Source organism: Lipotes vexillifer, unplaced genomic scaffold, assembly GCF_000442215.2.
Source record: "Lipotes vexillifer unplaced genomic scaffold, Lipotes_vexillifer_v1.1 scaffold829, whole genome shotgun sequence".
NCBI lineage: Eukaryota > Metazoa > Chordata > Mammalia > Artiodactyla > Lipotidae > Lipotes > Lipotes vexillifer.
In genome coordinates, this window is record NW_006797023.1 from 123,364 (window position 1) to 138,646 (window position 15,283).

Consider the following 15,283-nt stretch of genomic DNA (forward strand, 5'->3'; position numbering starts at 1 on the left):
TTTGCGGTACGCGGGCCTCTCACTGTTGTGGCCTCTCCCGTTGCAGAGCACAGGCTCCAGACGCGCAGGCTCAGCGGCCATGGCTCACGGGCCCAGCTGCTCCGCGGCATGTGGGATCTTCCCGGACCGGGGCATGAACCCCCATCCCCGGCATCGGCAGGCGGACTCCCAACAACTGCGCCACCAGGGAAGCCCCTCTCCTAGATTTTTTACCTTTATTACAGAAGAGTATCTGAGAATAAGTGCTTACCCCCATTTATGAAGAAGGATGTTACTGTTGACCTGCCATTAGGATGCACGTGCTTTGAGTTGTCTTCCCAGACGTGAGAGGGGACTCGCACTAATGCAGCTTGTTTCTCTATCATTCTGTAAGCCTCTACATCACAGAGAGTCAAACATGTATGTAGCTATGCTTTCAAAAATATGGGCATTTGAAAGATATTGGGATTAAGTTTCTGATGTCAACATTTCAGTGTCAGCATTTCAAATGTACTGATTTGAGTCTTTAGTAAACTTGCCGATCAGCTTTAAAAAAACTCTACATATGCCCTCATTCGGTTGGTATTCGATTATCTCTCTACCTAAGCATGTTTTCGTAAATTCCTATTACCTCCTAGATTCTGGAGTCTTTGTGACTTCAGGAGCATTTTGAGGTTTGGGCCAGGACAGGTTCTAAAAGACCTACTTCACCTAAAACTGGACAGGTGGAAGCCAGTCCAGTTGGTTCAAACCTACTAAGAGAAAGGAACAATCCAGGCTGTCCTTCACACCAGGTCCCACGGGTTCTGGTTTGTTCTTACTTTCTTGAGGCTGCTTCATGAATTTACTCTAATGGATGGCATTCATGTCCCATCTTTTAAGTACACCAAAGTATACTGCAGGAGCTATGTTATGTAAAGCATATTGTGTAACCATGTACTTCCCAAAATACTGTCTTTCTCTGTAAGCTTATTGGGTTGTGAAACAAAAAGACTTCCTGTTAGTAAGTCAGTTAGAACTGTTGTATTTGGATGAAGTTGACTTGAGGCTAAGATTACATTCCTTTGGATCTTAAATGACCCTCTCCTAAAAGGATGGATATTCAGTATCAGTCATCTAGGTAAAAGATGGTCTTTTAGAGGGAAAACAGGATACCAAAGCTTGGAAGATCATTTGATTTAGGCAGAAGAGGAAACACTTCTTTCTGGAGTCTAGACTCTGATGACAGTGGATACATTTATCAGTTGGTTTCTTTCAGTTACAAATAACATAAAAAAAAAAAATCTCAAACTGGCTTTTTAGAATAGTAAAAACAAACAAACAAAAAACCTAGTTTTAGAACAGAAAAAGGGGGACATAATCTCAGTTTAAATAGAGATACATACAGAGAAAATGAGAAGTATGATACTCTCACAAATGAGTCAGGATTTTTTATGTGTCATGTTAAAATAACCATCTATGTTGTGACACAGGAAGAGGTGGTGATGAAATATTACAAGTACTGTATGTCAAGGATATATTCAGACACCAGTGTTTAAAAGACTGATACAGAGACAAATTCTTCAGTGGGTAACAGGGAACAGAGGATGGGTCAGAAAAAGATACAGTAGTATAGTAGTGTAAGAAGCCATAAAGGGACTTCCCTGGTGGTGCAGTGGTTAAGAATCTACTTGCCACAGGTTCAATCCCTGGTCCAGGAAGATCCCACATGCACCACAACTACTGAAGCCTGGGCACTCAAGGGCCCATATGCCACAACTACTGAGCCCGCGTGCTGCAGCTACTGAAGCCGGCGCACCTAGAGCCTGTGCTCCACAACAAGAGAAGCCACCGCAATGAGAAGTCCACGCACTGCAACGAAGAGTAGACCCCACTCACCACAACTAGAGAAAGCCTGCATGCCACAACTAGAGAAGGCTCACGTGCAGCAACAAAGACCCAAAGCAGCCAAAAATAAATTAAAATTTTTTTTAAAAAGCCCTGAAGAAGTTAGATGGAAGGTCTCTGGGGACAGTATAAGACAGAAATACAATAGGTGACCCCAAAATTAATAAATCATTTCAACACGTAATTTTTATAATATAGATTGACTTTAATTATACTAGAAGGGTGACACACATGAAATGTTTTTTAAACAATGCTTATTGATGAAATTAATGAGATTACTGAGTTTCATGTATGTCTTCTGTATTAGTTATCTATTGCTATCTAGCAAATTATCCCAAAACATCAGCAACTTGAAACATCAACTATTTATTTATAATCTTGTACAATTTCTGAGGGTCAGGAATCTGAGAGCAGCTTAGTTGAGTTGTTCTGGCTCAGGATTCCTCATGAGCTTATAATTAAACTGTCAGCTGGGGCTGCAAACATCTGAAGACTTGCCTGAGGATCTGCTTCCCATAAAGCTTACTTACATGGCTGTTGGCTGGAGACCTTGGTTCCTGAGTACATGTGCCTCTCCACAAGGCTGCCTCAAGATATGGCAACTGACTTCACTCAGAGTGACTGATCTGAGAGAGAGTGAGAGCAGGAAGCTTCTAGCCTCAGAAGAGATATACCATCACGTTTGCTATATTCTGTTGGTCACACAGAGCATACCATCATGTTTGCTCTATTGTGGGAGAGCACTACACAAAAAAATGTGAATATCAGAAAGGGGATTTTTAGGGGCCGTCTTGGACACTAGCTATGACCTCCACTAATTTAATAACACTTGCTTCTAAATTAAAAGGAATCTCTGATCTCCTCTGGTACGTATTTGCCTTCAGCACTGCAAATGCAAACTCCAATAGGCATGTAGTACTGGTAATTCTAATGCCATAAGCCATGGTGCCATGTTTTTCTAAAATGAGGTACAACTCTTGGTAATATTCCCAAGAAAATGAAGTACAATTTTCACAGTAGTTGTATTTATGGAAAAAAATGAGTGTATTTAAAATCATGCAAAATTATGTCATATTTGTATGTAAAATATAATCCCAGTCTAGGCTTAGATGACTATAAACAGACATTCACCCACATGAATGTCTGGTGGGACATTTGAATGTTGAGCAGGACATGGAACAATTCCTCATTTTGGTCAACCACCTGTACATTGCAAAACACCCGACATCCCTGGCCTCACCTCCTGAATGCCTGTGGTCAGGGGTGATATTTGAAATACTTAACAACTAGGGACTTCCCTGGTGGCGCAGTGGTTAAGAATCGGCCTGCCAATGCAGGGGACATGGGTTCAAGCCCTGGTCTGGGAAGATTCCACGTGCCGCGGAGCAACTAAGCCCATGCGCCACAACTACTGAGCCTGCGCTATAGAGCCCGCGAGCCACAACTACTGAGCCCACGTGCCACAACTACTGAAGCCCGCGCACCTGGAGCCCGTGCTCTCCAACAAGAGAAGCCACTGCAATGAGAAGTCCATGCACCGCAATGAAGAGTAGCCCCCGCTCGCCACAACTAGAGAAAGCCCATGCGCCACAACGAAGACCCAACGCAGCCAAAAAGAATAAAAGAAGAAGAAGAAAAAAAGAAATACTTAACAACTAGGATTCACAGAGGTAGCAAACAAATGTATGGCTACCAAGGGGGAAAGGGGGAGGGAGAAAGGGGGAGGGGGTTCCAAAAGCAGGCAGCCTTGTCCTTTCTTCCACGTAAGCCACCTTCCCACCTGCTGCCCTGGAAGTTTCCGTCATTTCGTGGAGAAAGCTGTGTTCCGATGAATCCTACCTCTTGCCCAGTCCCAGGAAAAGAGCGCAGGGCCCATTTTCGGGACCAAGAAAGTAGAAAGAAGCGACAGGAGGGACAGAAGAGCAGGGAGCAGAGCCCCCTCAGCGCCGTGGTCTTCACAGCCTTTCTCCCACCGTTGCCCCAGGTTCTGGTCGCCCCCTCCCCGCCTGCCCTTGCTCTGAGACCTGCGCCCATGGGGGCCCTGGGTGGCCTGTGGCCCTCACACTCCCCCGACCCCACGCCCTCTCCATCCCACCCCTGTGTGTCTCGCCAGTTAAGCCCCTGTGAATCCCGTACCTACTACTGGTTTTGGGTTGTTAGCTGTGTCTTTTTTTAATTAAATAAAAACATTTTTAAAACGTTCTCTTCTCCATGTGGGAGGGGGGAGGGGGGAGGGGGGAGGGGCAGGGGGTAAAGGGGGAGGGGGAGGAATTGGGAGATAAGGATTGATACATATACACTACTGATACTATGTATAAAATAGATAACTAATGAGAACATCCTGTATAGCACAAGGAGCTCTACTTAATGCACTGTGGCGACCTGAATGGGAAGGAAGTCCAAAAGGGAGGGGATACATGTATATGTATGGCTGATTCATTTTGCTGTACAGTAGAAACTGACACAGCATTGTAAAGCAACTATACGCCAATAAAAATTAATAAAAATAAATCTAGGATTCCATGGACTTACCAACCAGTCAGAATAGGTGCCAGCCAGCATGACATACTGGTCCAAATGGGCTAAACAGAAGCTCGGCCAGTAGTGCCCCTCTAATCACCTTGTCAACTGAAAATTCTCCCACTAATTTCCAAAACGTCCTCTCAAGGGCAGTAATGCCTCTGCTGAGAACCACTGATTTACCACTGAGGACCGCACCCTGCACCCAGCATTTCATGTTCATCTTCTCAAAGGATTACAACAATCCTGCATTTGACAGGTGAGAAAACAGAAGCCCAAGAAGGTCTCATAGCTAGCGAGTGGAAAACCCTGGATCTGAGTTCAAGTCTCTCGAGCTCTGAAGCCCATTCATTTCCTCTCCCCTACATCATATTTCCTTTTGCTCGTCGGTGTTACAGTTAGTCAGGGAGGCAGGGACCTCGAGGGAAATAAAGGACAAGAATAGTAATCCAGCTAGAAAACACACTGAATCCTACCTACTATATAGCACAGGGAGCTCTACTCCATACATATAGTAATGACCTATATGGAGAAGGAAGTTTTAAAAAGAGTGGATATATGTGTATGCATAACTGATTCACTTTGCTGTACACCTGAAACTAACATAACATTGTAAATCAACTATACTCCAATAAAAATTAAAATTAAAAAAACCCCACACACTGAATGCAAAGCAGCCCCAGGGACCTCAGTGTCTGGAGTTCTGGCATCTTCACTCAGTAATGTGATCTGCTCCAGTTTCCTCTCTGCCAACACCATAACTTGGTGTGTGGGCAACAACAGGGATCTGGAATCAGACCAACTCTAGTCAGTCTGGATTCAAATCCCAACTCTGCCACTTCCTAGCTGCATGCCAAGTTATTTCATCTGTGCCTTAGTTTCTCCGTCTCTCAGAAACAGTTAATAATAATACCTATGTCATAGGATTGTTGTGAAGATTAAGTTAGTTAACGTAAGGAAGGTGTTCAACAAGTGTGGGCTTTTGTCGCCTTCTCTGTATCTCATGCCTCATGGCTCGTTATTATGCCCTATCACCTTCCTGATTCATGATGACTTTAGCTTGCATTTGCCCTCTCGATGCCTTGTCATCTGTCTTTGTGTAACCTTGCACTGCTATTTATTTCATTTGCTCCGTATTGGTTAGTTCTACTTTCCATGAGAGCATACAACAACCTCATGCTGGCTTAACAGATAATGAGAGAGAGCTATATGTGTTGAACTGGAAAAATCTTGAAGATATATTAATAGGCAGGTGAAGAAAAACATAAGAATATGTATAGTGTGCTCACATTTGTGTATTTTTGTGAAAGCAATGGAGAGACAGTGTGGGTATATAAATCACATACAGCTGACCCTTCAACAACTCAGGCATTAGGGGTGCTGATCCCCTGTGCAGTCAAAAATCCAAGGATAACTTGGATTTGGTTTCACATCCCAGATTCAACCAACTGTGAATCGTGCAGTACTGTAGTACGCATTTATTGAAAAAAAATCCACATGTAAGTGAACCTGCACAGTTCAAACCTGTGTTGTTTGAGGGTCAGCTGTGCGTAAATTTTTGAAAGGATATTGTGGTAGCAGGATAATGGCCCCCCCAAATATGTCCTAATCCCAGAATCTCTGAATATGTTATGTTACATAGCAAAGGGAAATTAAATTTGCAAATGGAATTAATGTTGCTAATCAACATTTTTTCTTTTTCATTTTTAATTTAATTTTTGTTTTGTATTGGAGTATATAGTTGACTTACAATGTTGTGTTAGTTTCAGGTGTACAGCAAAGTGATTCAGTTATACATATACATATACCCACTCCTTTTTAGATTCTTTTCCCATATAGGTTATTACAGAATATTGAGTAGAGTTCCATGTGCTATACAGTAGGTGCTTGTTGATTATCTATTTTATACATAGGAGCATGTATATTCAACTGACTTTATTTTTATTTATTTATTTATTTATTTATTTATTTTTGGCTGCTTTGGGTCTTTGTTGCTGTGCACGGGCTTTCTCTAGTTGCGGCGAGCGGGGCTACTCTTCGTTGAGGTGCACGGACTTCTCGTCGTGGTGGCCTCTCATTGCAGAGCACAGGCTCCAGGCATGCAGGCTTCAGTAGTTGTGGCACGTGGGCTCAGTAGTTGTGGCGCACGGGCTCAGTTGCTCCACAGCACGTGGGATCCTCCCGGACCAGGGCTTGAACCCGTGTCCCCTGCGCTGGCAGGCGAATTCTTAACCACTGTGCCACCAGGGAAGCCCCTCAACTGACTTTAAAATAGGGAGATTATGCTGGGTGATCTGGATAGGCCCAGTGTCACCACAAAAGTCCTTAAAAGTGAGAGAGGGAGGCAGGAGAGTCAGATTCGTGTGACATGAGAAGGACTCCACCTGCTGTTGCTGACTTTGAAGACAGAAGAAGGGGCTACAAGCCAAGGATACAGGCAGCCTCTAGAAGCTGAAAAAGCAAGGAATCAGATACTTCTCTAGAGCCTCCAGAAGGAATGAAGCCCTGTCAGCAGTTTGATTTTAGCCCAGTAAGATCCACCTTGGACTTCTGGCCTCTAGAACTGTAAGATTATAAATGTGTGTTGTGTAAGCCTCTAAGTTTGCAGTCATTTGTTACAGCACCCATAGAAAACTAATATAGATAAGCAAGAAATTGTTGATGAGGATTAGATCTGGGAAGTAGGCTCAGGAGGTCTGGATCTGGGGGAGTCTGGGGTAAAGAGGAACTCACTTGTTTATTGCCTATCCTTTTCCATTGATTGGATTTTTTACTATATACATACAAATTTTTAAAATAATCTTTTTTCCCCACTTAAAGAACCTTACCTATTGAACTATGTAACACCTCATCATCCAGTTGATGATGATTGGCCCTGTCCTCAGGCCAATGGCTTTGGCCCCTGTGGGACTGTGGGCAGGCAGGCACTGTAATCAATACATTTAGAATGAGTATCTTCCAAACCTCTCAGGATACTCAAGTCCATAAGAGTGGGACCCAGAGGCATGCACACGCGCTCTGCCTTTCTCTGCCAGCTCCCTGTGTCCAGAAGGCCATGGAATCATGACTTCTTATGATGCTTTTTCTTAGGGTTGGAGAAAAGAAAGAGAAGAGAGGGGAGGTAGGTTCGCTAGACCTCAGTTTCCCCACAGGCTGTGGGCAACAGGATGTGTAACAGGAAACAATGGGAATTGACATCGCAACTACTGCTTGATCACCTGCTGAGTTTTAAAGTAAAAAGTCTGTATATGTAATTAAAGACCACTCTCTCTCAGTCATTTTCACAAAATGTGCATTTGTTTTTATCTAGTTTTTCTCCACTTTGTGGATTCTTGTTTAGGTAAGGCCACCGCTCAGTTTGGTAAGAGTAGCTATCTGTTGTAAGAAAGACACAGTAGCAAAGACCTGGGAATACTAGCAAAGTTTCGTGGGGTTTTGGCAGAAATTGGTAACTAATAATCAGTTTTTGCTGCAGCCATAAAAGTATCTAAAATAAAATTCTTAAAACATTGGCAGTCATTTCTCTGCTTGACACAATTTAAAATAGTTCTCGGTGTGTGTGTGTGTGTGTGTGTGTGTGTGTGTGTGTGTGTGTGTGATGAATTGGGAGATTGGGATTGACATATATACACTAATATGTATAAAGTGGATAACTAATAAGAACCTGCTGTATAAAAAAATGAATAAAATAAAATTTAAAACTTCAAAAAAAATTAAAACATAAAATAAAATAGTTCTCATTTCCTGTGCTTCTGAAGACATTTCTTGCCTATAGAAAAGTAGCAAGCAACATACCAAAAGCAGAACCCCTCTGCATTGTCCTTTACTGTTTTCTTTTCTTTTTTTCTTTTTTTTTTTTTTTTTGCTGTACGCGGGCCTCTCACTGTTGCGGCCTCTCCCGTTGCAGAGCACAGGCTCCGGACGCGCAGGCTCAGCGGCCATGGCTCACGGGCCCAGCCGCTCCGCGGCATGTGGGATCCTCCCGGACCGGGGCACGAACCCGTATCCCCTGCATTGGCAGGCGGACCCCCAACCACTGCACCACCAGGGAAGCCCTGTTTTCTTTTCTTAATAAAAGTTTTCATATGCCATAAAATTCACTCCTTTAAAAGGCACAGTTCCATGGTTCTTGGGACTTCACTGGCGGTCCAGCGGTTAAGACTCACCCTTCCACTGCAGGAGACGTGCCTTTGATCCCTAGTCAAGGAACTAAGGTCCCCCATGCCGTGTGGCATGGCCAAAAAAATAAAAAAAATAAAAAATAAAAGGCACAATTCCATGGTTCTCACTATGTTCACAGAGTTGTACAACCACTACCACAGTCAATTTCAGAACATTTTTATCACCCCCCAAAAGAAAACCTGTCACCATTAGCAGTCACTCATTTCCTTACAGCCCTAGGCAAACACTGATCTACTTTCTGTCTCTATAGACTGGCCTACTCTGGACTTTTCATACAAATGGAATCATACAATTTGTGGTCTTTCTTGACTGGCTTCTACATTTTCATTTAAAGCCTGCAGCTAGCTGAAGACATGACAGAGAAATTTCAGTCAATGCAGAAAACTGACTGAAACTGGCAAGATTTGCTTTGAAATCAATACTTCCCCAAGAGAAGAACTATGGAACATTTTTTTCAACAAATCTTAAAAATAATAAAAACTTCTGTTTATTATTATATTAGCACAACAGGGTACATAATTTAATACTTAGGATGGAGTGCTCATCGTGTTTCACTAATCACGCAGGATTCTTTACGTACAATAGATCATTGACTCCTCATAAGAAGCATTCCTGTTTACACCTGAGAAACCTGTAGGTCCGTGAGGTTTGGTCACGGATCATACACCTACAAAGTGGCAGAGCTGAAAGTTTAATGAGTCCACGTGCCCCAGGCCCTACAATCCAGTGTATAGTGCCTGTTTATCCCCAAACCATGAAATTCCCATGATCTCATCTGTATCAGTCACATTTCTTAGTTGCAAATGGCAGTCCTGCCTGTAGCTGGATTAAGCAGAAAAGGGATTTGTTAAAGGACACTGGAAGTTTGGGGAGGGTGGCGAAAGTGGCTCAAGGTTGTTTCCAGGAACAATGCCTAAAACCACACTGAAGAACTGGGCTGGTGTAAAAAACACAAGAATGGCTGTGGCCAACATGCACTAGAAGCCAGGAACTTGAGTGCCACTGCCACCAACATTGATGCCACTTCTGGGCCAGCAGCTCCACCTGGCAGCCACTGCTTTCCTGTACCAGCCAAGTGGAACTTTCACAGAGAACCAATGCATTTCCTCCCATGCCTCATTCTGAACACATGTCTCCCAAGGACAAGTCTTGTTGGCAGTCTAGGTCAGGCACCCATTTCTGAGCATATTTAAGTGAACTAGGATTCTGCCAAGACCAGCTTCAAAGGTCTGACTTTCTGTGCTAAGAACCACATCCTCCCCAGATGAATGACAGATGCCATCATCAATATGGGTGGACTATTTGGAAGATGATGGGCAACCAAAGGTACAACAATTGTCTACCATCCATTTAAGCAAAGCTTACTGGGAATCTTGGGGCTCGGCTGGGCCAATCGTGGCATAAACTGTGGTTGAATGGAGGAGCTGAGAGAATGAGGCCATGGAACTAGGTTCCCCTGCAGGATAAAACCACAGAGAGCACAGAGGCCCAGCTATAAATGCCAAAGCCAAGTTGCCACTGGACCATATGCTCCTCAATACAAGGTCCTCTAGGTGCACCAGGAAAGACCTCCCACCCCCTACACACACAACTGTGAGTAGGTCTCTTGTAACAATCTTAATCTTACTGGAGTGTATTCAGATGTTATCTGTCCTGTTGAAACCTTCAGGTAGGATCTGCCACTTAGTGGGGCTGGGGGGACATCAATCACCTAGGGAAGATGTGGGTCTTTGAACAGGAAGCCAGACCTTTGAAATCAGTCTTGGCAGTAAAGGAAGTCCCTTAAGACAGCAGTCCCCAACCTTTCTGGCACCAGGGACTGGTTTTGTGGAAGACAAGTTTTCCATGGACTGGGGTGGGAGTGGGGGGGAGGGGATGGTTCAGGGCTCAGGTGGTGATGCGAGCAGTGGGGAGCGGTGGGGAGCGGCAGATGAAGCTTCGCTCGCTCGCCTGCTGCTCACCTCCTGCTGTGCAGCCCGGTTTCTAACAGACCTCGGACCGCTACTGGTCCGCAGTCTGGGGGGTGGGGGCCCCTGCCTTAAGACCTTACTTTCCTAGGCTAGATTTGGGGTAGGAGAGGCATGCTGAGGGCACTTGAGGGCCCTGCCAAAAGTGGAAGAGGGGTGTGCCCTTTCCCTCCCCCGCAGGCTGGGGGCTGGGCTCAGAGGCAAACTGGAGAGGGTCACAAGCTGCATCATCCCATCCTAGGGACTGTCTTCCTTTCTTTTCTGTCATCCCTGAGCCTTGAGGAAAGCCGTGTCTGGATGTTCCAGTCTAGTCTCAGCCAGGCAAGAGGAATTATGACAACGCCTCTGGGTCTGCCCTTAGGCCCGAGAAGGAGAGGAAGCCCAGCACCACCGCCCAGCCCCCGCCCCTGGAGCTGGGTCGCGGTGGTAGCAGGAATACTGCGCAAAGTGAGTACCTGAGGGCTACATTTGGGGGTGAGGCATCCTTTTGCTGCACCCCACCCCAGTTACTGATTTCTGAGAATCCAGATGGTGGAATGGTGGATTGCCTTGCAGGACTTCAGTAACCGTATGTTGAATGAACAGAACTTTGTCGAAAAGGAAAATCAGTACTTCTAGGAACAGGCAAATCAGCATGAGTTGTGCCTGAGAGGTATTGGAAATGTCCCAGAAGGTGGCTGAGGCCCAGGGATGGGGACTCAGGCAGTTGGTAGCAGGGAAATATGGCCCCAGCCATATAGACAACATTACAGGGCACTCCAATCTCTAGGAGGGGTACCCCCAAGAGCAGGGCTATATCCTGGGAGCACAATGAAGAAAATGAATAATAATGTAGTAGTTCTATCAAGGAACTTAAAACTATAGTCCTGAGGGACCAGAGTACTGACTGAGGCCGAACCTCAGGCACACAGAACAAGGACACAGCTCAGAGATAAAAGCCTGTGATCTGTGATCTGAGGATCTATCCTCAAGCTGTTGGGTCACCAACATCCATGAGATGTTACGGAAAAACCGGAACAAACTTTTTGACTAACCCAATACATCAGAACAGAGGTGAGTGTCAGATTCCGATTCCACAAACTCCAATGAACCGGCCCAAATCTTTTTTCTGGCCTGGAACTTAGTTATTTAAATAAGTGAATCTGTTTTTACATAGGCAAACTTGCCTTCTTAACAAGAATAGTCAAAAAGAAAAAAAAAAAAGAATAGTCCATGTCTCAGTCAGTTTTAACATTATCCATAAAAAAGATTAACTTAGATGGCCAGGCAAAAATAAGCTTTTTATTACTATTAGTTGTTTATAGAACAATCATTAAAATTAACTTTAATCACTAAAATTAACTTTAGGGCTTCCCTGGTGGCACAGTGGTTGAGGGTCCGCCTGCCGATGCAGGGGACACGGGTTTGTGCCCCGGTCCGGGAAGATCCCACATGCCGCGGAGCGGCTGGGCCTGTGAGCCATGGCCACTGACCCTGCGCATCCGGAGCCTGTGCTCTGCAATGGGAGAGGCCACAACAGTGAGAGGCCCGCATACCGCAAAAAAAAAAAATTAACTTTATTAATTAACCTTATTAACTTTATTAATATAGACATTTACAAACATAAAGTGTGCTGTGCTGAAATTAGGAATTACTGGAGTTTTCTGATAACTTTGCCTTCTCATTATCTAATAGCAAAAATGGTTTCATTCATATATGTTGCTGCAATGTAATTAGGTATATTTAACAAGATTCACAGAATCATAGCCTTCTAAAATGTTTTGGAACTATAGCTTTTATTATAAACTCTTATTTCACACTGTTCACAATTGTATTTAGAATAATATATCATGGCAGAAGCTAATGATAACTCATTCAATAAAGTAATCACATATGCCAATTAATGCCCCATCATGTAAGCAGAAAGGTCTGAAATTTCCTTTTGAAGGTGTAATTTTATTTAACTATCACACACTTTACAAAATAACTTGTTCTTCCAAAATCAGAGGGGCAAGTGACATGCTTCTGAGGCACTTCCATAGTACAGCGGTCTGAATTAAATAAGGAAACAGACCTGCTCCTTTTGACCGCTCTCCATTATCCTCTAGTTGCCCAATTCTGTGAATAGGCAGTTACACAAATCTAAAGAAGTCAGGTCTTTCTGAAAGTGGTTGGGACACAATCTCATGCATGTCAATCTCCCGTCATTTGCCAAAGGTGCAGGTGGGTACCTTATCTTTGTTTATTAAAGGGTTCCTAAGACAGGAAATTGGATCCCTAAGACAGTAAACTGAGATTTTCATATCACTGAAAAAGCCTCTGGGGAGTTTGATACATAACAAAGAGAGGCTTCAGGAAGGTTTATGTAAACCTAACATTTCGACTCTGATTAGAGATGAAGCCAAAAGTGAAATCTTGTTTCCATTGAGCCCAAGGATTTTTTTTTTCCCCACCTCTGAAAGGTCAGAAAATACTTTCAAACTCTTTAAAAGTGGACATTGGAGTCTATTTCTAGAATAGCTAAATCAGCTAGCTTGGCTGATGGATCTGTGCTGCTAATGGCTCATGAAGTTAGGCAGGAAAAAGTACAACCAAGATATTTGGTGGTTTCTTTATTCAGTACCCAGAGAGAAGGGCTTTATAAAAAAGAAGAGTGTCATAACTCCACTAGGCTAATTTTCTGATCTTAACGTTTCCAACCATATAGAGAATGTCCCAAAAGTCATAGAAAAATGTGTGCTTTAATAACCTCAGTTGTATAATTGCAGCAAACTTGTGAAAAACATACATCATTTGGAGGTTTAGTTGCCTACATTCCATACTTCTTTCATTTTGTGACCTTTCATTATACATGCTTAGTTGTTGTTGAAGTACCTATGTTTGAAGATGGCAAACAACAAATGTTTTTAACTTATTAGAGTTTAAAACTGCACTAAGACTTTATGATTCCCAGCCTGAGTCCCTATCCTAACTCCTTTCACCTGATGACATTTACGCTCTGAAATTTATTAAATTTATTAAATTGTTTCCTTAAAAGTAAGTTCTCCTCTTGTTTTGCCATATCCTCAGAGCAAAGCTGGTTGAATATTTCTCTGACTTAGTTTCTTACAGCTCTCTCAACTACACATCACTGGAGATGTGACTTCTTTTGTGAAAAGTACAGAGGCACACAGTTCTCAGACTCTTGTGTTATAGAAAGAAATCTCAGCCTCTATGTGTGATGTCAGTACTACTGAAAATGACTGGGGGCAGTTCTGTGAACAACGAGATGGTCATATTTTAATAAATTGCCACACATTCATCCAGTTAAAGAAACCTGTCTTGACTCCAGGTGTTTTCTCTCCTTCTCCCTGATCAAAGTTATTTGGGTTTTTATCTGTGACTTCTCGTGTTTTTATAAGGCTCTCATATATTTCCTGGGCTCTGGCAATTTCTTTCTGTGCATTAAAATGGACTTTTTGCCTGGTCAGAAGGGGAACAATTAAATTGAAGTCATTAATTCGCTTGTTTAGTTTTTTGATGTTTTCTTGAAACTGCTCACAAGCTTGGTTCCACTGTTTCTGTTCAGTTGGTGTCATTGGATTCCCAAGTTTTTTCCTTGACACTAAAATTGCCTCTCTGAGTTGATCAATAGTATCCTTTATTTCCTTTTGCATTAGGATCCATTCTGGTTGGTATCCATTATCTATCAGTATTCTGTTCAGGTTGTGAGTCATGGGATCAATATATGAACAGCCAGAAAATTTTTTTAGAGGTTTTCCTTTCCCACTGAGATTGTCAAAGTCTCCTTTTGCCATTGATTCCTGAATGAGATCCTCCACCAAACGTTCTATTGCTTGAGTTATCTTTTGATCCTTACTGTGTCTTACATCTTTAACAGTTACACTATTGGTGAAATACTGGCTTTGCAGTTTCTGCTTTTGGTATTCCATCACTTGCTCCGTTGCACAGTCTGCTCTAAATTGCCTATACTGCTTCTCTCGTTGACTTGGAGTCCCAAAACCAATACCCTCAAAACTTAAATAATGCCGGTGTTGGGGTGTGTTATATTTGAATTTTTTTTCTTCTTCTGTTTCTTCAACTTTACTCTGTCTGGCATTTGTTTGTTCTATCACATGGGAAAGCACCTTCCTATAAGCTTCTTCTATCCTTATAAATGTTGCAGAATCAGCAGTATTAGAGCCACCATCTGGATGGTATTGCTTGGCAAGCTTATGAAAAGATTCCCTGACGTCATCTGCAGAGCATCCTTCATCCAGATTCAGCAGCCTATAATATTCTCTCATATTCTTTTTGGATTTATGAGTTGACATCATTCTAGTTCTAATGACACCAAGATATGGACCCATTTTCATTCGATTAGGAATCACTGAAGCATTTATCAGATGAGATCTTAAGATTTGAGCCATCATCACATACACTGTGTTCATTATTGTACCCAGAGTTCTTCCTAGCAATGATCTATAAAATGACAACAAATATAGGGTGAAGACAGTTGTATTATCAGCTAAATTCATATTTTCAGCAATAAGGATTAAATTACAGTACAACAAGGGGTAGTTCTTTCTAATGCTGCTGCCAAAATTCTTGTAGCTATATTCTATTTATGTTAGCAGAGAAATGGAAGTTGATGATGCTTTGCATTAACATATTATGATATAATCTGGATTCTACTCCTCACTAACTAACCACAGAATTTTAGAGCTGGCAAGTTCTGAGAGATCATCTAGTCCAATCTTCTCATTTTGTGAGAAAATGTAGGCCCAGAA

General features: G+C 42.9%; 1 protein-coding gene across 1 annotated transcript; it reads right to left on the bottom strand.

Annotated features, from left to right (window-relative positions):
* Positions 1 to 13,958: 13,958 nt before the first annotated feature.
* On the bottom strand, positions 13,959 to 14,944 carry DNAJC28 (DnaJ heat shock protein family (Hsp40) member C28). Its single transcript, XM_007472289.1, is given in 2 exon segments — positions 13,959 to 14,000; positions 14,003 to 14,944. Coding segments are annotated over 2 exon segments (984 nt in total).
* Between the last annotated feature and the right edge of the window lie 339 nt (positions 14,945 to 15,283).